We start from the raw sequence: 22853 nt of genomic DNA, 5'->3' as shown, positions 1-22853 counted from the left end.
TAAAAAGTAAAATTTTAATCTCGTCAACTTTCATCGGGTACAAAGGAACTCTATTTCAATAGAGCTTGACTTTGCTTATCGACCGAATCGATTTCACGATCTTGTCAAATCGTTTGACTCGCATCATCTGTCAGTCAATTAAGTAGTACGAGAGCGAAGGTCCTTAAATGCGTCTTTGTTTCGAGTGTTTCGTATTGTTTGATGTTTTGAACTGTTACTTTGTTACTCAATTTTGTTATTACGGTTTTTGATAATTTTTTTACCGTTTTGTTATAGTCCCAAAGAAGACCGCATGATTTGTGAGATCCTTATAGACAAGCAAAAACACTTGCTACGCGGGTGAAGCCGCAGGCAAAACCTAGTTAAAAATATAAACTATCACGATTAAAATCGATTAAACACCCTTAGCATATTTAATCGAAAATCGCAATAAATCGATTCGAATTTACATTGTCACAACCCTTTAATTGCTTAATGACATGTGTCACCGTACCCATCCTATCCGAAAAGTACTATAGCTCGTTTCGTAACAAACCGTCGCTGTCCCGTGTCATGTATGCGTTTGACATTCCGTTTGACACTCTGTCTGACACGTTCCTGTTACGGTCATGGCATAATACGATGTAATGTGTAGAGACCTTTAACATAAATGTTGATGACGTCATTTATATGACACCAAACCAAACCAACTTCTATGTAAACACGCAGTTTATATATTAATGGATCGATAGGTTTCAATTTGCCTCCATTAAATGTAATGTTTATGTCTCACGATGAAAAACTACGGTAATTTCATTACTAACAAATTAATATTTATATATATGAATAATCTAACCAACATAGAAAAAAAATACCCGACATAGGTACTCCTTTCAAAGTTCAATATCTCGAAAATTACTGTAACGACTTTTATCAAACATAGCTAAGAACTACAAAAAGAATCTCGCTTTTACGTAAAAAAACTGCATCAAAATAGGTTTATCCATTTGAAAGCTACGACGCCACAGACATTGGCGTCAAACTTATAACACTCCTCTTTTGCGTCGAGAGTTAGAAAGTTAAGCCGGCTACTTGACTCTAACAAAAATTAGCCCTTTCAGTCTTGTTTTGCTAATGAATCCCTAAATGATCTTAAAGTATGGGCAGGACATATAGCATGGAGAACAGATGGCCGTTGGGGCCGAAAAGTTCTCGAGAGGAGACCGCGGATCGGCAAGCGCAGTGTAGGACGTCCACCAACGAGGTGGACGGATGACCTGGTTAAAGCCGCGGGTTCACGGTGGATGCAAGCCGCTGCCAACCGAAGCAACTGGAGGCATATGTGATGTGAGGCCTATGTCCTATGGCCTATGTGTGTGTAGATCGTAATACTACTGTACTTCAGTGCCATTGAATTATATAAATAAAGAACTGGGCACGGAAACGTGCCCTTTTATTATTATCTTAAATCAATATCACTGTCTGCCCTATTCCTGCCTTCTTCTTCACCCGAACAACTTCCCCGGACACCACCCCGTGACAGTCCAACAGTGGACGGGCGTTCTACGGCTGAGATGATGATGATGACGAATATCAATTGAACCTCACAGTATGGGTTTATATAAGACAAAAAAAACATCCCCACACTACTAGTAGGAAAAGTAGTCACCTGCATTAAAATACATGCCACAGCAGAGCATGCAAAAATATCTGACATGTTCTACCGGGCTCATAGAGTCGTATCAGATATTTATGCACGCTTTGCTGTGTCAGATATATACTGGTGACTGTACTAAAAAAATATATTTTCAACTCACTAGTCGAAAAGGCTGTCTTTAGACTGGCCAGCGGAAGCAGTCCGCGAGAAACCGCGGCAAATAAAAAAAAAGAGGCTGACAACACTTGCTGTGCACTGATTAAACGATGTTGATACTTAGAAATTATTTAAATTTTCCAGATATTAAATTATACTCGGGACTCTTCAAGCTGCATCAAAATTCATGTACTAATTGGGAAAGTTGATGATGCACTTTAGGAGTACCTTGGGAAATTTAATGACCTTTGTCAGCGCCCATTTACGTACAGTCAGACTCGTCAATTTTTGGACCATTTTGACAGATTGGCATTGAATATATCTTATATCTAACATTTTAATTCTAACATAATTTAATAATATTTTGCATTTTGAGGATGGTAGGAGGTTGAATTAAACAATAAATATATTTTTTTTACTTCTTATAGCAGAAGTATCAAAATTGACAAGATTTCATATTTCTAAGACTATAATTTGATTCGTTCTCTGTATTCTGTTTGGAAAGAGAAAAACGCCGATATTTTTAAAATTTCGCTACAACTATTAATTAATTTTTTTTTTTTTAAGATGTGCTTATTCTAAAAGGGCATAACTCCAAAACTACGACACAATAGATCCATTACTTTTGTCTAGTCTCTTAAAAAAAAGATCACGTAAATCTGACGTAGACGTTGCATAGAGACAATATCAAAATTATGACAGCTCCTTTTTCTGGTGATAAAGGCAAAGGAAACATATCTATTCTGTTGTAGTGTTGGCAAATTCAGACATATTTTTTCAATTTTTTGTATTTTTTTTAATATGGAGAAATCAATTATAATAAATAATTTCCCATGTTCAGGACGCAAAAGTCTTTCGATTCCTGTAGTAATTAAAAGATGTTAAATAAATGAAATCTTGTCAATTATCTAAGCCGGGCTAGAATGACAATATGGCAATTTTGACAGTCGCAGAAATGATACCAGATTAAAGTTTCGTTAAAATACGTGGACAGCTTTCGCTGGCCAGTCGAGTCTAGACCATATTGAATAGCGTCGTCTACGAGTATATAAAAAAAACAGAGCTATGAAACGTACTCTCGTAGACAGTCTACAAAGTCTACGTAGTAACGTAGCAGTGCTACGTGAGAATTGCTACGGCTACGACGCCCAGCGTAAACATGTTCGTTTGCTCAGTGTGTTTGTCCACGTTTACATTGCCCCTCTTAGTGCCAAAATGGCTCTTATAACGGAGTTTCAAGGAAGAATATAGCACGATTGAAATGTGTTTTCGTGTTAGGAAAGATTACACACATCAACTGCGTTGTTTATGATGATGATGTATCGTTTTTGAGATGAATTTGAGGCGTAATTTCTGAAAAAAAAAACAAAACATCAAAATTAAATATGAGTTGGACTACATTACACTATTATCAATATGATTAGGTGTGTTTTTCCTTCTTTCACGCCGCAACGAATCGACGCTATTTTTGGCATAGTTTATGGGCCGGAAAGTGACATAGGCATTTACATTTGCCAAAAAAATCATAGTGAAATTGATTATGAAAAGCTTCCACCCTGGTACGTGATTTAGTTTCCTCGACTGTACCTAAACAGCCTGTTTTTTTCCTTCTAAATGCACGTAACTCCAGTTGCGCAAGATCGACTCGCATTCAGCCGTTTTTAGGGTTCCGTAGCCAATATAGCAAAAACGGAACCCTTATAGTTTCGCCATGTCTGTCTGTCTGTCCGTCCGCGGCTTTGCTCAGGGACTATCAATGCTAGAAAGCTGTAATTTTGCACGGTTAAATATATGTAAAGTATGCCGACAAAATGGTACAATAAAAAATTACGTAAAGTGAAGGTGTGTTTTATTTTTCTCATCCAACTTTGTAGTGTGAGGTATCGTTGGATAGGTCTTATTCGACAAATAAATCGATCAAAATTACAAGTAAAACTATAACGGTTAAGTTTTCTTGAGAATTATTAGTAGTTTTAGAGTAAATAGCAGCCTAAGGTATAAAATATACCTAAACTGAATAGGTATCCTAAATAAACTGTCTAAATAATATAATGAAATATGTAATTTCCCTCTTGTTCTGAGAGGAGGCCTGTGCCGTATATAGGCTGGGATGATGGTGATATATAATTTCGTCAATTGCACTAGACTTATATTATGTATAATTAATAATATCTAACATCCAAAACTAAAACTATAATATAAACTAAATTATGTTACAAAATAAAAGCTTCATCAAAATTTTCTGCCTCAGGCATTGACCCCAAGACACTGGCAGCATTACCTCTCTGAACTGTTATTTCTAATCTTTGAGAGAGGTAAGTGCCAGCCCTGGGGTCGCCTGAGGCCAAAACCAGACGAGTAGATAAGTCCTTGATATTTTTTTGTGTCATCCGACCATGGTTCCATTGTCTCGAAAGCCAGCGCCGCAAACTCATGATAGTTTGTTAAAGCCGAGTATTTGCGGCGCTTGTTTATCTGAGCCTGTTCAGCAGCCGCCCCAGCTCTGAGCGCGGTGCTAGAGTTGCTCTAATTGATACCCTAAACTTGGAATATTCCGTAAAAAATACGAAACCCTTAGAAAAATATAACTTAATATTTTCGTAATGGCTACTGAACCCTATTTCGGGCGTGTCTGACAACCTCTTGGCCGGTTTTTTTTGGTAAGTAGTTAAATGCTTCACTGTCAAATTCAAGGAATTTTCGGTTTACTTCCATTAACTTTATTGGGGTATTCCCTTTAGACCATCACGTTTTTCGCTTAAATTAATTCCGTAAAAACCACGACAAAGAAAGATTTCTGACAAGTGACGTTAAAAGAGTTATGTCGGGAAATAGGCAAAGCCATTATCTTCAAAGGTCGATAGCTTTCAGCGATGAAAATAAACTCGATGAAAATTCACTCGGGAAAAACCTTGACTCGATTTCTTTATACCATTACGACAACATTAGGCCGGCTAACACGGCCCCTGCGCTGTACTAATGCCATTTGTCCAATGCGTAGATCCAGAAATTAGCATTGGCTCCAGTGTTGGCGCATATTGGCTGTCATGAGTCAGTTATGAAGTCCGCTTTACTTACATGCTGGGCCAACGTCAGGCAACATAAGGGATACGGTTCTACGTTAGAGTGCATCGTATTTATATTTTTTTATTGTTTTACTATTGTAATAGCGTTGAGCCAAGTGAAGCCAACATATAGAGCGAGTTTTATCAAAGAATCTGCGTCAACGCTCGCAATTATGGCAGTCCTCCACGTTGGCCGATATCTGCGCCAACTTGGATGCGGTTTTAGGTTATAAGGTTCTTAACCTGTTCCCACGTGCGCTAATTTCATCTTATCTGTTTCCTAAAATCACATCCTTTTAGAACGCTAAGAAAAATAAATTTAATTTTTCAAGCATAAAACAGTCCGTATCGTGCATGGTTTTGCAATTGGCCTGACCTATTTATTCCCGTGCGTGTCGTAAAAGGCTACTTAAAGTGAGATTGGTAAAAAAAGAGTTCCCAGTATCATACTACTCTGTAAAAGAGCATTTCGGTGTGAAAAGCAAGGGGCTACCACGCTATTTTCCCAAGAAGGTCATCATGAATTGTGGTCCACAACCGATGATCGCGACCACTGTTAGGAGTGTAGAGCTAGAAGATAGAAAACAGTAGAAGATGGATTAAAAAGAAACCTTTTCACGTTGGAAAATTCAAACGTTTGACGTCAAAAATAAGACAGTTATTTCGACGGTTTTATATCATAGTTACTCTAATGAAGGACAACATTGGCGCCAATATGGTATAGAGCCGGGGAAAGTGAAAACTCGATTTAAACGCGTTCGACAATCGATAGTCATAAGTTGAAATGTTTATCTTTACTATACTACGTACCAATCATCGTACCTATCACGTGTACTTTATACAGCGGCAACAAAGGACAAATTAGAGTGGCAGGTGCGTCATGTGCATCTCTTTGCGTGATAAACATTATTGTCACGCATCGATGTTTACTGAATAAATAGTTGACACCCTTTCGTAATTAGACTTGAATGTGTTTGGTTTCAAGGGAAATTGGGTACGCAAGGTCATTTAGCCAATTTGGGTGAGGTGAAGGCATTTTCAGGCTGAACTGTGGCTTCAATGTTTTCTGAGAAAAATAGGTATGACAAAGCAGCAATGTTGTACAACCAGTTTAGTTTTGCAACTTGAAATTAAAACCATCTTTTGCTAAATACGTTGACTAATCAAAAATAGTTTACTATGTAGTTTAAAAAGCGTTACAAATCAGGAACATTTTACACGGTTTTACCGCGCATTGAATAATCTTTTAAACAGTAAAAGTTAGGAGAAATTAATTTAATGTTACATGTGGAATTTTCCTTTAAAGTCAATGGAAATCAAAAATAACACCGTGTAAAGGAGCGGCCATACCGCTGCTTAAAAAACGGTGACGGTACGGAATCGCAGTGACGCATCGTATACGCACCGTTTTTATTGCATACTCTCCACACCTCGCTGCTTAAAATACGCAAATGGTGCGGAAACGCAGTGACGTGCCGTAAACGTCAGTACCCCTAGTGTAAGTTTTCGGTTACAAAATACGTCTCGATCGCGTTCGCGTAAAATCTCAATTTTTATGGAAACATGAACATCGCAAACGTTCCGCTAGAGGCGCTGTTCGTGTTTCCATACAAATTGAGATTTTAACGCGAACGCGATCGAGACGTATTTTGTAACCAAAAACTTACACTAAAGGCACAGGACTTTACCGCATGCTCTCCACCAAAAGTCGTGACGTTTACGTTTATGGCACGTTACTGGGACACTGCGTATTTTGAGCTGCGGTGTGGAGGGCATGCGATAAAAACGGTGCGCATACGATGCGTCACTGCGATTCCGTACCGTCACCGTTTTTTAAGTAGCGGTGTGTCCGCTCCTTAAGTAAGTATAATCTCTAGGTATTTACATATTTACATTTATTAAGAAGTATTTTTACACTTTAAGATATGGTCCTAGCTAAAAAGATGCCTTCATTGATTGATGTGATAATAGAGTGAGAACACTACAAGTAAAGGACCTTTAACCTAACCCTCTAGATCGAAGGTCACACTACACGGGTTTCCATTAAGATATAATTCATTAAGTAACGGACCATTAACCTGACAAAGATAAAGTCAAATTGATGTACTCAGAATCAAGCCATCCACATACATTAATTATTACCATTATTATAAAATTAATGATTACTTATATCATGGCCAGGGATATTTGGAAATAAATCCGATCCGCATTGGCGATCCAAATATAGAGTCTAAATAGCGAATCTACTGGGTTAAAAATTTAATTGTTTTAAACATGTAGTTCGCACCTTATACAGGGCATAATTGTCACACTTGTCATTGTAAAGGCGAGGGCATAATTGTCTAAAAATGGAAAAATTTGAAAATTATAAAAAAAAAATTATGCCCTTGTTCTACCGAAGGTGCGAGTTGCAATTAACACATTTACAACATACAACATTATAGATAGGTAATCATTTGATAATAATATTGGAAATCTATTTAAAAAAATATATATACCTACTTTTCTCAAACATGACATGAAATATTGACGTTGTGTTACAAATAATAGGCCGAGAAGTATCGCGCTGCAGGCGCTGCGGCTCGCCTGCCTGCGCGCGGTCACTCTAGCGGCCTCCAAAGAGATTTCATACAACTTTGCAGGCCGCTGGCCGGCAATGCGACCATCTTTTATTTCAACGCGCGCTCTCGGGCACGGCCTACGCCAACAGAAGCCGCTCCGCAGCCCCCGCGCCAGAAGCCAGCGCGACACGCGCGCACGCAACAGGGCGACCAGCAGTGCTACTACGAAACTCGAAGTTCGTATCGTACCGTCCCTCTCGCTCTCGTATTAAATAATATAAGTGTCAGAGGGACCGCACGACACGAACTTCGAGTTTCGAGTTTCGTAGTAGCCCTGCAGACTAGCGTCCCGCCATGCTTGATTTCTTGTTTTTTTATTTAATTTTTTTTTTCATGTTATATTTGAGAAAAGCATTATACAAGCCTCGGCCGGAACTTTGGGTTGCCGGCCTCGCATCCTTATCCTATATATATGTCTATATCTGCTTGGGCGGCAACCCCCTACTTCCCGGCCTCTACAGTAATGTACTATGTCTCAAACATGACATGAAATATTGACGTTGTGTTACAATTAATAGACTGAGAAGTATCGCGATGCAGGCGCTGCGGCTCGCCTGCCTGCGCGCAGTCACTCTGGCGGCCTGTAAAGAGATTTCATACAACTTTGCAGGCCGCTGGCAGGCAGGCGGCAATGCTACCGTCATTTGTTTCAATGCGCGCTCTGCGACACGGCGCACGCCCACTTCCAACACCACCGCCCGCAGCCGCCGCGCCAGCAGCCAGCTCGACACGCGCGCGCACACAACAGGGCGACCAGACTAGTGTCCCGCCAACTTGATTTCTTGTTTTTTTTATTTTATTTCATGTCGTGTTTGAGAAAAGCACTATACAAGCCTTGACTGGAACGTGGGGTTGCTGGCCTCTACAGTAATACCTACCTCGTTGAATTTCCTGCCGGATTCTATTCAACAGAGGTTTTTCCGAACCGGTGGAAGATCTTTTTGTCGTTTATAAGTGTTTGTTAAAGCCTAAATTGAATAATAGTACATAACTTTGACTTTGACCTATCTCTTTATACTTATGCATACTTTTTAGGATTCCGGAGCCAAAATGGCAAAAACGGAACCCTTATAGTTTCGCCATGTCTGTCTGTCTGTCTGTTTGTCCGTCCGCGGCTTTGCTCAGGGACTATCAATGCTGGAAAGCTGTAATTTTGCACGGATATATAAGTAAACTATGCCGACAAAATGGGTGGAAAAATTTGAAAAAAATCAGGATAGTAGTAAGTATTAAACTTTCAAGGAAAACTATAACGGCTAAGTTTGCTGAAGAATTATTAGTAGTTTATGAGTAAATAGCAGCCTAAGGTATAAAATATACTTACCTAAACTTGGAAGATTCTGTATGAAATACGAAATCCTTAGAAAAATATTACTTAATTTTTTCGTAATGGCTACGGAACCCTATTTTGGGCGTGTCCGACACGCTCTTGGCCGGTTTTTTAATTTATGCCTGCAAAGACACCCAACTAGAGTACCTAACCTACCACTAGAGTTCCGATTAGCTACGATCCGAATTTCGCGTTTTAGTCCAAAATTGTATGGGAATGACAACTGTCCAATTGGAACTTAAATACTAATGATACGGCCCTTTTAAAAAAAATAACAAATCTGTATACATCTAGCTAGCCTGCACTCTTGGGAAACGTTTGGCAATTATGCTCCTTGCCCTTACTTATTACCCAATATTAATCGAGTAGGTACCTACAAGACACAAAGAAAACAATCCCTCTCTGAGGGAAGCTATTTGCCCACTACTCCTTTTGCCGGTCCTCGTTTATTTAATAAAGGCATTTCATTGTCTCTGAGTGCAATTAACCTGACCTTAATCCATTTGCTGATAAGTAGGTACCTACCGAATCAAATATTTAAAAGTCAAATACATTATAAGCAACAGCGACTGATTATTACGATACTTATTCACACTGAGTTGAAAACAGTATGGTTTCTGATTTAATAATATTTCTATACCTTGAATCTTATAGGAAACCATTGATAATGTTAATAAGACTAACACTTCATTTAAAGGTTGTTATCTTTATCAAAAGTATACTGTATTTACATAAATATGTATTATTTCCGTATGTAACTTCAGTCAGAACTTCAATGTAGGTGGTACCTATACTCCATTTATTTTAACATTTAATAAAACTTAACTGTAAAATTTGTACATGTTTCTGAATGAAACAACGAAACTATTTAAAATTGTGTTAACTTCTTTACTTAAAACATAATAAATACCGTTAAAATGCACATGTAGCTATTTTAGTCCATTTGTGTTCGAAATACCGAGAAACTTGTTACAATTTGAAAATTCAAACTGAGACAATGGATGCACAGAAAAACCAGAAAAAGAGACCAGCGCTGGGAATCAAACCCAGGTCCTCAGCAATCCGTGCTGCGTGCTATAACCCCTACACCACCGCTGGACAGGAATCTAGACACGATTTTTTCCTATGCATACATATCGTAAATAAGCAACCTGAGATATGGAACGATATGGGATGATATGGGACCTGGGTTCGATTCCCAGCGCTGGTCTCTTTTTCTGGTTTTTCTGTGCATCCATGTCTCAGTTTGTTTTCCAATAAAAACAATCATAAACTTGTTACAATTTGACCGTTAATTTAAATCTTAAATTAAACGGTTGCAAATATAATGTTACCTCCATATGTAGATATATTGATCTTTTAGATGGGCCCTCCCATGTTTAATAAAGGTTAGATAAACAGGCTGACAAGTTCGTCGCTCCGAATCCACGACGGCCAAACCATACCTATCATAGATGGGTACGATTCGTTCCGTACGAATCACGACCGAGCCAATGCTCTAGGTACTGGTTCCTATAAAAATGTCTTTGTAATTTTTCGATAGGGCATTGCTCTCATAACAGAAAGTTTGTACATCATAAAGCGTTTATACCTATTTACTAATGTTATAGTCTACAATTGGCAAGTGTACCTAAAGAAGTACGGAGTCTTAGAGTATACAGTGGTACCACTGTAGACTGTAATGTACGAGTATACTCTAAGTACGGAGTGCTGTGAACATCAAGCAGAAAAGGCATTTTACACTGCAAGGCGAGCCTTGTGATTTGTGAAGCACAACTAGTTCGTTTAGTGAAATGTGGCTGCACTTTGTGTATACATATACAGCAGCTGTAAGTAGATACTTTACGGTTCACAGAATTTCGCCTTTACTTTTTATTTAGTGATTAGGTACAACTGGGTACAACTGAAATAATGATTTTTTACCTATATTTACATTGGTATGTAAAATGGTTGCTTTCTCGGCTCTTGATACAGCATTTTAAACGCGATCTAAGTATTTTTTTAAACCCACCTCTAATGGCCACTTGCTGGAAAATCTGGGTGTATTGTTAAGCTTAGGCTGTGGCGTAGCTATCGTATGGCCAGGTGTTGCAGTGCACCGGGCCCCGGACCTCAGGGTAAGTAAGTTTTGAAAAGAGAGGACCATAAAAGAAAAAGAGAAAAAAAAACTTGTGAGCAGGCTCTAACCATTTTTTAAAAATTATTTTGTAGGCCAATAAAAGTTAAAGCTATTTTACGTGGTAAGAGGGGTGATGGCCCGATTCTTTTTCTATGCACTGGGGCCCTTGTCCACCTATCTAGCTATGCCACTGAGCATAGGTACAGTAGTTCCATACATTTTGACACTAGGTACTAAACTTGGTTTAACTTTAATCTATCAGTATTTCTTTCCAACAAGTAATACTTAATTCAAATTGGTTGAAATCTGTTCCCTCATCATTGTATAGTAAGTTAACATGTAGACAACTAAACTAAATAAAAAAGTGAAACATCTCCTTTGTTAACTCGGCGGCCCATTATCTTTTTAATTTACCCAGCAAACCTCGAAGTTTAACAACCGGCATTAAACTGATCAGAAAGCTTTGTAAGTATTTTGAATTCCAATTTACTGAAAGACTTTTTTATGGTCAATAAATCCAACTTCAGAAGAGTCTTTCACTCCAGTCATAACTCGAAAGGTCAACCTGGGAATGGGTCCGTTTACCTTTTGATCCTGTTTTACTGACTTTTGTTGTTAAGCACATAGATACAGAAAATTCGGCAAATTGGTACCTTCCAAGATTGACTTGAAAAGTAATATCCATCCAACTAGAACAAATTGCTACAGTCATAATATACTTTTTGTTTTGTTTTCGTATCGAATTCGGAATAACATAGAACACGCGAGCTGCAAACGAAAATGGAGTCGTTTTCCGATGTCGGATTTATTTTCGACCTCACTGGTTATAGCGACTAACCAGAGGGAAAATCAAACATTTATGGTGAGTACCTACATTAAAATCACGATTGTTTTCCGAACATGTTAACACCACGTAGCGACGATATCAATACCTAACCATCAATCTTTTTTATATTGAAAACAGTAATCTAATGTTTCTTTGTTGTCCGCTCAATAAAAACAGCGGGGTACATTTGTTGTATGTTTCATGGAAAACATTTTCAACATTACCGAAAAAGTTTGTCACAGTGTAATTTGAACCGTTGCCGTTGCCACACGACGCCGTCGACGTTGACTAAAGCGCGGGAATTTGCATAACATAACAGTTTATATTTGACAGCTTGAACGCGGCAAAATAACCAATCATTTTTAAGTGTTGTTTATGGTCTGTGATGTAATAGTGGCGGGACACGCGAGCCTCGAGCCCGGCACCAACTTATCGCAGGTAATTCTTGTTTACAGTGCTAGCTAGTACCATAGCTTGCTAGCTAATTGGTCCAGGTGGGTTATGAATTATGATAATTTCCGGCACCGCCTGACACGGAAACGGAGAGTAACAAGTTAATTAAAATTAATTCTCCACTGCGCGATTATTTACCAGACGGCGTTATATCTGATTTGAAATTTAATAAGAACTCGGAGTCGTGGTAAGTATCTACGTAATAAAAATTTGTCTCTGTAGGTATTAGTCGTTCCCTCGTGATTGAGGATCATACCTTCTTAACACAAAAGGAGTTCCTAGGTACCTATATATTTCTTAGATATTTCGAGCGTGCGTAGTTTGTGCCCGTTTATGGAAGTAACAAAATTAAGCAGGTAGGTAAAGCTAATATTAACAGTCGATCCCATCCCATCTTGTTGCACAATACTCTTGACGCATTCGTCTCAGAAGACTTGTACTTAAAAAAAAGCCCTGGCAGAATAAAGGTTTTGATATTTTTTATGGCGAAACGAAAACATTAACAATTAACCTTACCTATTTACTAACAATGTAACCAACCGTATACTTTCCTCTTTAATACGAGCATGGCATATTATACATAGAGCTACTATTAATACCCTCACAGCGTAATTAGTCTTTTAGCTATCTAGGTACTATAGCAACAAAACAACATTTATAGCTGTTTGGAGTTGTGTTGGCCTGAATAGTCACGGTTTCAACTAACCTAGTATTTAAAATGCACATGCACAATGCAGTGGTTGCCGACGTCATTTACTTTGCAGTAATATTTTTGCCACTAATGCGCCAACACGGTTCGTAAAGGAACGAAAGGATTAACGAAAATGCAGTTTAATACGCGTTCTGTTCGCGATTACATTTTGGGAAGCTCGTTCAGTGATCTGTTTTGTTTAATAATACATATTAATTCGTTGGTTACCTAGTTAAATATTAAGAAGAATAATTAAATGGTTAGTAGAAGACAGTGCTTATATACAAATTAATAGCTTATTTTTTAAAGGAAGTTATTAAAATAAAATTATGAATAAAGTTATGCCGGTTAAAGATAAGTATCTGAAAAATCTTAATTAATACTCGAACTTCAACTCTGAGGGCCTAAGTACTTCGAAATTCGAAAATCGAAGTTCGTATCGTACCGTCCCTCTCTCTCTCGTATTAAATAATATAAGTGTCAGAGGGACGGAACGACACGAACTTCGATTTTAGATTTTCGGAGTAGCCCCGCTGTTACTGGAGAGAGGAGAGTGCAGTTAATATCGCTTTATCTACTTGGCATTTCAATTTGTTAACAGTGAGGTGGTTGTGGAATTGAACTGTTTTATATATATAATATAATATAATAACTATATATAATATAATAATAATATAAAATAATATTCAATAATAACTAGTTAAACTATTACTTGTGTTAACCAATAGGCTCAGCTCAGCAGAAATATAAAAGCATTGAAAGTCAGAATGACTCTATTTAAGTTATTTTAAACTTTTCCCGCCAAAAAACACCGGCTAAAGGCAAAAAAGGGCAAAGTAACCAGTTCGGTTAGTGATCAAAATACAAACTAAAAATCACGAACAAAAGATACACAGCAATATTCGCTGTAAACTATAAAAAGTGAAGGTTTAGATATGTAGTTCCGCATTTTGCCACTTTATCAAATACAGATAAGTTATTAATAAAAGCGAAATGGCTGTATGGGCTACACCCTTTTACCTAAATAGATGTCAATGAACTCCAGAACGAACAATGAATGCGCCGAATGAAAAACAAAACAAAACGTAACGTACGTAGCAAACGTCAAACTTGAATGAAAATAACTTCTATTATCTAGTTGGAACCTTTGTTTTTTTAACTTTGTTCTCCTTCTCATTATTAATGTTAAGTATTACGAGGTTATTTAATTATAAGCTAAATGTGTCAGACAACGCTTCTTCAAAATGGGTTACGTTATTTTCATTCTGAAGTCTTTATTCAAATCGTTTAAGGTTAGTAACTACTTTATAAATGGAATAAATAACAAAAAGGTATTTATTTTCTTACGGTGAGAATAATAACTGTAACTTGAAATGTTCAATGGTTAAAGAAACAAAAATATATATATTTGGCGCACACACGATAAAATTGCACAAAAAAATGGAAGAGACTTCAAAAACCTTGAAAATAATTTTCTAAGTACTAGTCTAGCATCTCACAACGATTCCGTTAAGCTTAAACATGCTATAGTTATATTATTTTATAACAGAGTACTGGTACCTACTGTCTTCATCATCAGGTCCAGTTCACCAAATGATTCTTTCTGAATGTGTTAAAAATGCCAAAATCACTTTAGGTGTGCTTTAAAAATATGAGGGTTGCCCTCGATTTCTCTCAGATTGCATCATCAGATCCTGACTTGGTGTCTGAAGTATGTCCTTTAAAACAAAAAAAGAATTTTGAAATTCGTCCCACAATTGGTGAAGTTATTGCGTAACAAACAAAAAAAATATAATGTACAAAAAAGGAAACTAAAAATGTATTTAAAAAAACAATAATAACAAAAGACAGGCCGTATTATTGTGACTGCCCTTCAATATTTTTCTCCCATTCTGTTATTGCTTTTGTATAATGTATGGTTTGGTTTTACGTACATTACTTACTATATGTATATCTAATTTTGTCACACTACAGAATGATTAGAATTACTAATGTTACATTACAACTGTCTTAGTTTTTTTTTTATATAATGAAATTTCAGTAATTGAACAAACCAATTTATATAGCATTTGTGGATTACTCATAGCGGCATAGCATTTTCATAGCGGATCTTGAAGACATTTTCAAAAACATCGATTGGAGTCATAAGGGAGTCATACTGAATAAAAGACTGCCACACCTAAGGTTTGCGGACAATATAGCCCTTTTTAGCGAATAACCCAGTGACCTGGAAAAATGTTACAAGAACTAGACTGAGAGCAGAAAAATCGGCTTTCACATGAACGCAAGTAAAACAAAGATCATGTCAAATAACAACAGAAAAATTATTAAAGTGGAAAGTAAGCCTATAGAATATGTGGATGATTATGTGTACCTGGGCAAATTGATCTCTTTCGAAGCAAGTAACAACGAAAATTAAGTGAATAGAAGAGTAAATAGGGTAACGGCACCAGTGGCCAGCCAGGAACCAGTGGTCAGCCTTTTGCGTCGTTTATTGGTCTCAAATATCGCTACAATTAGAATAAACGAATCACGTGTACTTAAATAGAAACTTTGATTCCTCATTGGTTAATATGCCACACGATAGGTGCGGTAGGGGACCAGGGGGGAGAAAAAAACTCGTTCATACAGGTGACGGCGGATGAAAAGTGCAATAGTGTCATGTCCGCCATATTTATTACTTCGCGTGGTGTTCTCTTAAAAGGTAAGAAAAAACATTTTTTATTATTAAATGTGATAGTCTTTTATGCAATTTGGCTTTATTTAATACTTCATGTATTGAATTATATTAAATTTGAATAAAAATATCGCTGATTTTCGTAAATATTGTGGGGGCTGACCATTGGGTACTACTTTTTTATAAAAGATCCAATAGTCGGCCCCCGGGGCTGGTCACTGGATTCTTGAATTATTTTTAAAATTGCGAAAAATAGCGGTTATTAGAACCGTTAAATTTAAATTTTCAAATTTAGTAAGGCATGTTCTTTCATATTCCTTTAAAAACCCAGTAGTCAGCCGCATTAAACATTTTATTTTTACGCGGCTGGCCACTAGGTGTTGCCGATCCAGTATTCAGCCCCGATCTAGCTGGGTACAAACGAAGACTGTTAACTGACCACCCATAGACTTTAATACGTTGCGACAAGGTTTATGTTCGTTTGTAAATGTACAGTTAACAGTGTCTTCGATTATACCCATTTAGGTAGTATTTTAAGGACGTCTGTAGACTACATTTTAGTTTTACCTGGAATAGTTATAAAATGTATTTAGGTAGTTTGTGTTTCAGTAATTGAGAAGTACTTCTGTATATTTTTCAGCTAAAAATGCCGCTAAGACAAACGTATCCTCAAGAAAAACTAACAAAAACATTAATGAATGACCGGGAAATAATGAATATCTTAAATACAAGTAGCAGTTCGGATGATTAGATAGATATGATAGTATGCATATGCGTATGCATATGTATGCATACTTATATATTATGTAAATATTCCTCTCTGGTACACATCACACGAAGGAGAAATAGGTCACTAGCAAATCTACTAATAGTACCCACTTATTAAAAACTATTCTTAAATAATCACAGTCATAATCTTCCTAGTTTTTTATATCTCAACTCTCTTATACGAGTATATCAACAAACATCTTATACTCATATCTATCTAATAATAATAATATTTATTACACACAACATTAGTACATACTAATGTCGTTGATTTCCATATAAATAAATATTGATGTTTTTATGATTAAGTTCTATAAAATAAGAACACAAATAAGTACTGTGATTGTTTGCTTGCAATAATATTTCGGTCAGGTGAGTTTTTTTTTGTTTTGATAATTTAGCTATAAGAAATAAGAGAGACCTAAATTTTTTTTTATTTGACTGGATGGCAAACGAGCAAGTGGGTCTCCTGATGGTAAGAGATCACCACCGCCCATAAACATCTGCAACACCAAAGTTATAGCAGATGCGTTGCCAACCTAGAGGCCTAAGATGGGATACCTCAAGTGCCAGTAATTTCACCGGCTGTCTTACTCTCCACGCCGAAACACAAAAGTGCAAGCACTGCTGCTTCACGGGAGGATTAGTGAGCAAGATGGTGGTAGCAATCCGGGCGGACCATGCACAAGGTCCTACCACCTGCAATATCGTTGATTTTGATATAAATAATGCTCATTTTGATCTCATGCTTATTCATAGTTATAAGGGCTGAATACTGGATTCGTCGAGGCTGATTATTGGATTTTAGAGGCTGTCCACTGGCAAAAAGTGCCATTTTTTGTTTGAATTTAAATATAAATTTTATAGAGAGAAAGATTGTTTTTGACATATTTTGTTTAAAAACTATAATAAACAATTAATCCAATCATGTACTACGTTTCATTTTCCGACGAATCCTGTAAAAATGCCAGCTTTCCAAACTTCAAAAAGTCGTTATGAGGCTGACCACTGGTGCCATTACCCTATAACATGGAAAAATACTGGGCACAAAAGGAAATCCTTAAGGAAAACTATAACATGAACATGAAAAAAACAATCATGGATTCCTGCATCCTCCCAAGCTTGACCTATGGGTGCCAAACGTGGATATACACTGAAAAAACGTAATGGAGAGAAGCATCTTAAGACTGAGAAGAATACAGAAAACTAGAAACATAGATATTCACAAGAAAACAAAATAACAGATGCTCTTCTATATAGCTTGAAACAGAAATGGAGATGGACATAAAGACAAAAATGGACTCTACAAATAACAAAATGGCCTGGCCCAGTAGGAAAAAGAAGTGTTGGAACGCAGAGAAAAAGATGGATCGATGACCTCATAAAAATAGCAGGAAAAGAATGGATGTATATTGCTGTGGATAAGGAAAAATGGAAAAGATGGAGGAGGCTTTTACCCTTAGGGACCACTAGTGTGGAGAAAAAGCTATATTAATAATATTAAATTAGTGCCCTACTCTAATGAGCAAATTTTTACTATACTCCTACTAGGGCCTTATACCTACTCCTAGTTGTAATGTGACATCGAACTCTCTCATAAGTGGCATAGTTTCATGTTCATGAAACAAAAAAATTACTTTAGTATAAATATAAATTTACATGCCACACTATCATACATTAGTATGATAACATAAGTGTGCAATTATACACAGTGAAGTGTATACTTTTGTATCCAATTAGTTATGCCTCCACCTGTACAGTCAACTACAAAAAGATTGATACAGCGAAAATTACAAAAATATGTATGCACAACCATAAAGTTAAGTCAATAAAGATGTGTATACATATTTTTGTAACTTTGACCGTATCAAACTCCTTGTAGTTGACTGTTCATACAATAATGGTCAATGGTCTACGTAAATGAGAACCAATAATAAGAAAACTTGGCTTTATTCAGCTAAAAATGACACATTAATTCGACAGAACAATCAGTCTATAAACGTTTCCATAGAGATACACATCAAATATGCCTGTGGCTCTACAGTCAAACCATTTGTTTCCTGATTCTCCCTAGAACATTCTCACAGTAAGTGTCATAAATCATAATTAATTCCATATGAATTCCCTTGTCAAGCAATGCAATGTCACTATTACTTTTTGTATGAAATAATTCCACAGTGGGCCACGATACAGTTAACATTTTAAGCGTTCGTGATTTTCACACATTGTCAAAATACCACACATAGGACTTATCACGCTAACACACACGAGTAATATTTACCTCGACGGCCGTCTACCCGTGACCACGGCCACTGTAATGTGGCCAAAACGTCGAGGTAAATATTACTCGTGTGTGTTAGCGTGATAAGTCCCATGTGTGGTATTTTGACAACGATTCAGTTAGTTCGATAGTACATAGACATAAAACTGGTCATTTTGAATTGCCCGCAGACTGTGCTAGAGTCAGGGAGTGTGGGGAACGCTTCATCGTCTGATGAGGAGCTGGAGCAGTGGGAGCAGATTTTCATGATGAGAGATGAAAATGGCAACAGTTATAATGACAAGTAAGTTCTTAGAATACTTTTTTTACTCATAATAAAATCGCTTTCGTACCTACTACATATATCCTACTATATATATATCTGTTGATCCAAATCTGTGAAAATAAAGTCTGGAGTAGTTGTAGAACTATTTGTATGGTAGTTTCCAGTTTAGACACTAGTTCCAATTTTCGTCATTCAATTTAACCATCTGGCTACTCCAGACCATATTTTTATGGATTTGGATGGGACATAGTAATTGTCAGCAAAACATTTTGGCAATTTCGTTTTATACGTTTTTTACGACCATTAAACAATACGTCCATTGGACATTTTGTCATGTTGACGACTCAGTCCCGGAATGGTGTGAAACCATTCTTGGCATAAATTTACCACAATCATGCCAGATGGTAAGCAAAGACAAAGTCTTAAATGAAGCATGCTTACTTAGCAGCTTTAGCCATGTTGTGCCCAGTTTTAGAACAGGACAGAGAAAGACCCATGATGATCAACTACGAACTGTAAACTCTAACACTGTAAATTGGAAGGGAACCACTTTTTGGTTAAACATGCTTGAATACTTGCATCTTATTCTCAATCCAAGACCTAGGAATAAAAAGGTTCCATCTAAGTTTTGTAACCTGCAGTTACTTGTCATTTGAATCGTATTAAATGTGCGATAGAGAATACTCCTTCCACATTATTTATGCAGTTAAAACTAATATTAATATTAATTTCCAACCTTTTCTTTCAGAAGAAAGAAAAAGAGTATATGGTGTCGTCCATCCTGCATCCCTGTCTCCATAGTCATAGTTCTAATAGTGTTGGTTGTGTTGGTGCCACTGTTGGACCAACCGAATCTAGCACAAGTGCTGCCCCCAAACGCTCCCGTAGCGTTACATTGCTCAGATGAGTGTAGGTGCGGTACACATTAAATTTTCCTTTAAAAATACGGTAGAACCTCGACAATCTGTACTCAGGCTAATTAGATCATCATAGTTCTATCTGTGGTCCTTTTCAAATTTCGAAGTTAGGGCTCTTACACATAAACACGATACGATATCGCGTCGTGCTACATGTTATTGACGTAAATATGGTTCCTATACCAAAACTAAAACTTTGACCATCGTTGAAAAATGTGCCACATGCCATAGAATATGACATTCTACATATTTCTAACATATCATAATCCGAATAACTGCGTGAGGGGGGGTCGAACAGGGGTTGGTTTTTTGGAGTTTGGATTATCGAGGATCTACTGTAGTTGCTTGAATTTGCCTTGCCTTAATGTAATTAGTATGCGTGACTGTCACATGCGCAGAAATTAACGATCAGCGCTTTATTTTATTATCAGGAACACTACAAAATGAAGATTTATAGGTACCCCAAAGCTTAGTACCTATTATGTTATAAAGAATGTTTTAAAATGAATCCAGAATATTACAACAGATAATTGGACTAATTTGAGATTGAGTATTGAGAGGTCGGTTTCACATTAAGCTTGCTTGCGATTGGTTCATTTAGTTATTTAACGTGGCACAAATGTCAAAGTTGCCAAACGGACCTCACGATTCTAGCGCCAACTAGCCTGTCGCAGCAGGGCTACTACGAAATTCGAAGTTCGTGTCGTGCGGTCCCTCTGACACTTATACTATTTAATTCAAATTCAAATTCAAAATTCAAATGATTTATTCAGTAAATAGGCCGCAATGGGCACTTTTACACGTCATTTTTTAAACTACCAGCGCTTTCGGAAAGACCATCATTGCCAAGAAGAATGCGCCGCAAGAAACTTGGCAGAAAGTCATTTTTTCATAAAAATATAATTACAAATAAAATACTTAAAAACTATATTATACAATAAAAGAAAAAAAATACAAAAAATAATAATAAAAGAAATACAGGGATGTAATACGAGAGCGAGAGGGACCGCACGACACGAACTTCGATTTTCGAGTTTCGTAGTAGCCCTGCATAAACAGAAACCCTCATTGTAAATTCAGGTCAAGCCATTGATGCGGTAAACTTAGGTATCTAGGAATTAACAGGCCTCCCCTAAGGCTCTCCACTCAGACCGGTCTTGTGCTTTCCGCACCCACCGTGATCCCGCGATCTTAACCAGGTCGTCGCTCCATGTCGGTAGGACAGCTCGTCTCCCGGTCGCGGACGCCATTCGAGAACCTTCTGACCCCATCGGCCATCAGTAAACTAATGTATGGAAACATTTGCGAGCCACAATCAAAAAAAATCTTGAATAACATTTACAGGGTTATTCAGCTAACCGTGCCCAACGATCTGCCTAAACAGTCCGATTTATGACACGTGTATAATTATTTTAACAAATTTCTTTTATTTCAGGTTATCTTTAGTAGAAAGTATTCCAGAGGGTCATATGTACCCTTCAAACATGACACATTTGCCGACTAAGAATGTGTGGTTAGATTTAATAGACGAAGCTCAAGCATCCATAGAAATAGCATCGTATTATTGGACTCTTAGGTTTAATGAATTATATCCATATAATTCCTCTATAGAGGTAAGTTTGAAATTAACAGATAGAGTAGGACCAGCGAATCATAGCAGCATGAAATGGCGGCAAATTAAAAAAAATAGTATTGGCATTTCACAGATAATAAATACCGATCACGATTGCGTTAAAGGGGGAACACATTTGCGCGCAAACATTCGTACATTGAACAAATTAAGAGATTTTTTCTCTGTTCATATTTACTTAACATAGTAAACAACTCAGGAGTTATCACTACCTATTAACGAGTTTGTAATTTTTACACAAAAACGCTTAAGAAAACCAACAAAAATGGGAGGCGACTTGGATCGTTTGAAAATTCCGCTCGTATCTTGTTAATTTGCGTATTCGTGCGAGTGTGAATGGCCTAGCTTTACTGTCGCAATTTTGATTTTTATTACTGTTTAGAGGACAACTTGTAGGATTGCCAGAACGAGGTTTGTTTTAGGCAGGCTGGCCCTACTCTATGTACAATCAACAAAATGCTTTGTTAAACATCAGAAATGAATCAAAGTCAAAGTTTCAGTTTTCGGGGGTTTCGTGTTCCAGGGTGGAACCTTTGTGCTGCTGATGTCATATATTGACATTCCATACATGTGCCAAAGAAATCACAGCGAAAATGACTATGAAAAGGTCCCACCTGGTACACGATTCAGTTTTATTGACTAAAATTAAAATTAGATCATTTTGAACACAATTTTATTCGGACTGCCCACCTGAGACCAGTTATATATATATCACTTGAAAATGCCATTTTTAAGTGGTAGACAGAGTAAATAGAGATATTAATGGTTTCATGTGGCAAAGCTTTTAGTTGGTGTACTTATGAAGTTTCTTTTTTCAGGGTGAACAAGTGTTCCAAGCTTTATACGCCGCTGGGTCAAAACGGCATATAAATTTGAAGATTGCTCAAAATTGGCCCACTAAGAGTTATCCTAATGTAGATACAGAATATTTAGTTAAGAAGAAAGCAGCGCAGGTAAGTTGGCGTTGTTTTGTTTTAGTTGGTGTAGAGACTTATTTCTTACTAGCTGTTGCCCGTGGCTTCGCCCCCGTTGTATTTTTCTGTATTTTCTCCCATAAAAACCTTCTCCTGATAGTAAAGAACACAGCAAAAAAAGAATTAGCGAAATCAGACCAGTCGTTCCCGAGTTTTGCGCTTAGCAACACATTTTACGATTCATTTTTATTTATATAGATTAAAAAAAACTTACTGGCTAAAATCTATACCTACAGTCGAACATAGAACCTCCTTCTTTTTTAAGTCTTTCCAATCCGATTCGCTCTTGTTTCATAGTCTACGTCACTAACTGAGGTCACTAAGTTTTGCCCGCAGCTTGGCTCGCCTCACTTTGGAATCAGGGTGACGACAAAAGTGTTCTTATAGGCGTTTAGCTTTTGCCCGAGGCTTGCTCGGATATAGAAGATAAAAAGTAGCCTGTGT

The 22853-nt window shown here is 37.1% G+C and overlaps 1 protein-coding gene across 5 annotated transcripts in view; it reads left to right on the top strand.

Annotated features, from left to right (window-relative positions):
* LOC141436136 (5'-3' exonuclease PLD3-like) overlaps positions 1 to 22853 on the top strand; it is a 68008-nt gene that overhangs the window by 27347 nt on the left and 17808 nt on the right. For 2 of the 5 annotated variants that reach the window (XM_074098997.1, XM_074098998.1), the window contains exons 2-5: positions 18794 to 18906; positions 19637 to 19801; positions 21241 to 21418; positions 22254 to 22388. In XM_074098997.1, the coding sequence (XP_073955098.1) occupies positions 18794 to 18906; positions 19637 to 19801; positions 21241 to 21418; positions 22254 to 22388 (591 nt within the window). The other 3 variants (XM_074099001.1, XM_074099000.1, XM_074098999.1) reach the window with 3 other exon arrangements.

This window comes from Choristoneura fumiferana, chromosome 16 (genome assembly GCF_025370935.1).
Source record: "Choristoneura fumiferana chromosome 16, NRCan_CFum_1, whole genome shotgun sequence".
Taxonomy (NCBI): Eukaryota; Metazoa; Arthropoda; class Insecta; order Lepidoptera; family Tortricidae; genus Choristoneura; species Choristoneura fumiferana.
The sequence above is the reverse complement of the archived record's forward strand: the minus strand, read 5'-3'. Positions and strand labels throughout refer to the sequence as shown.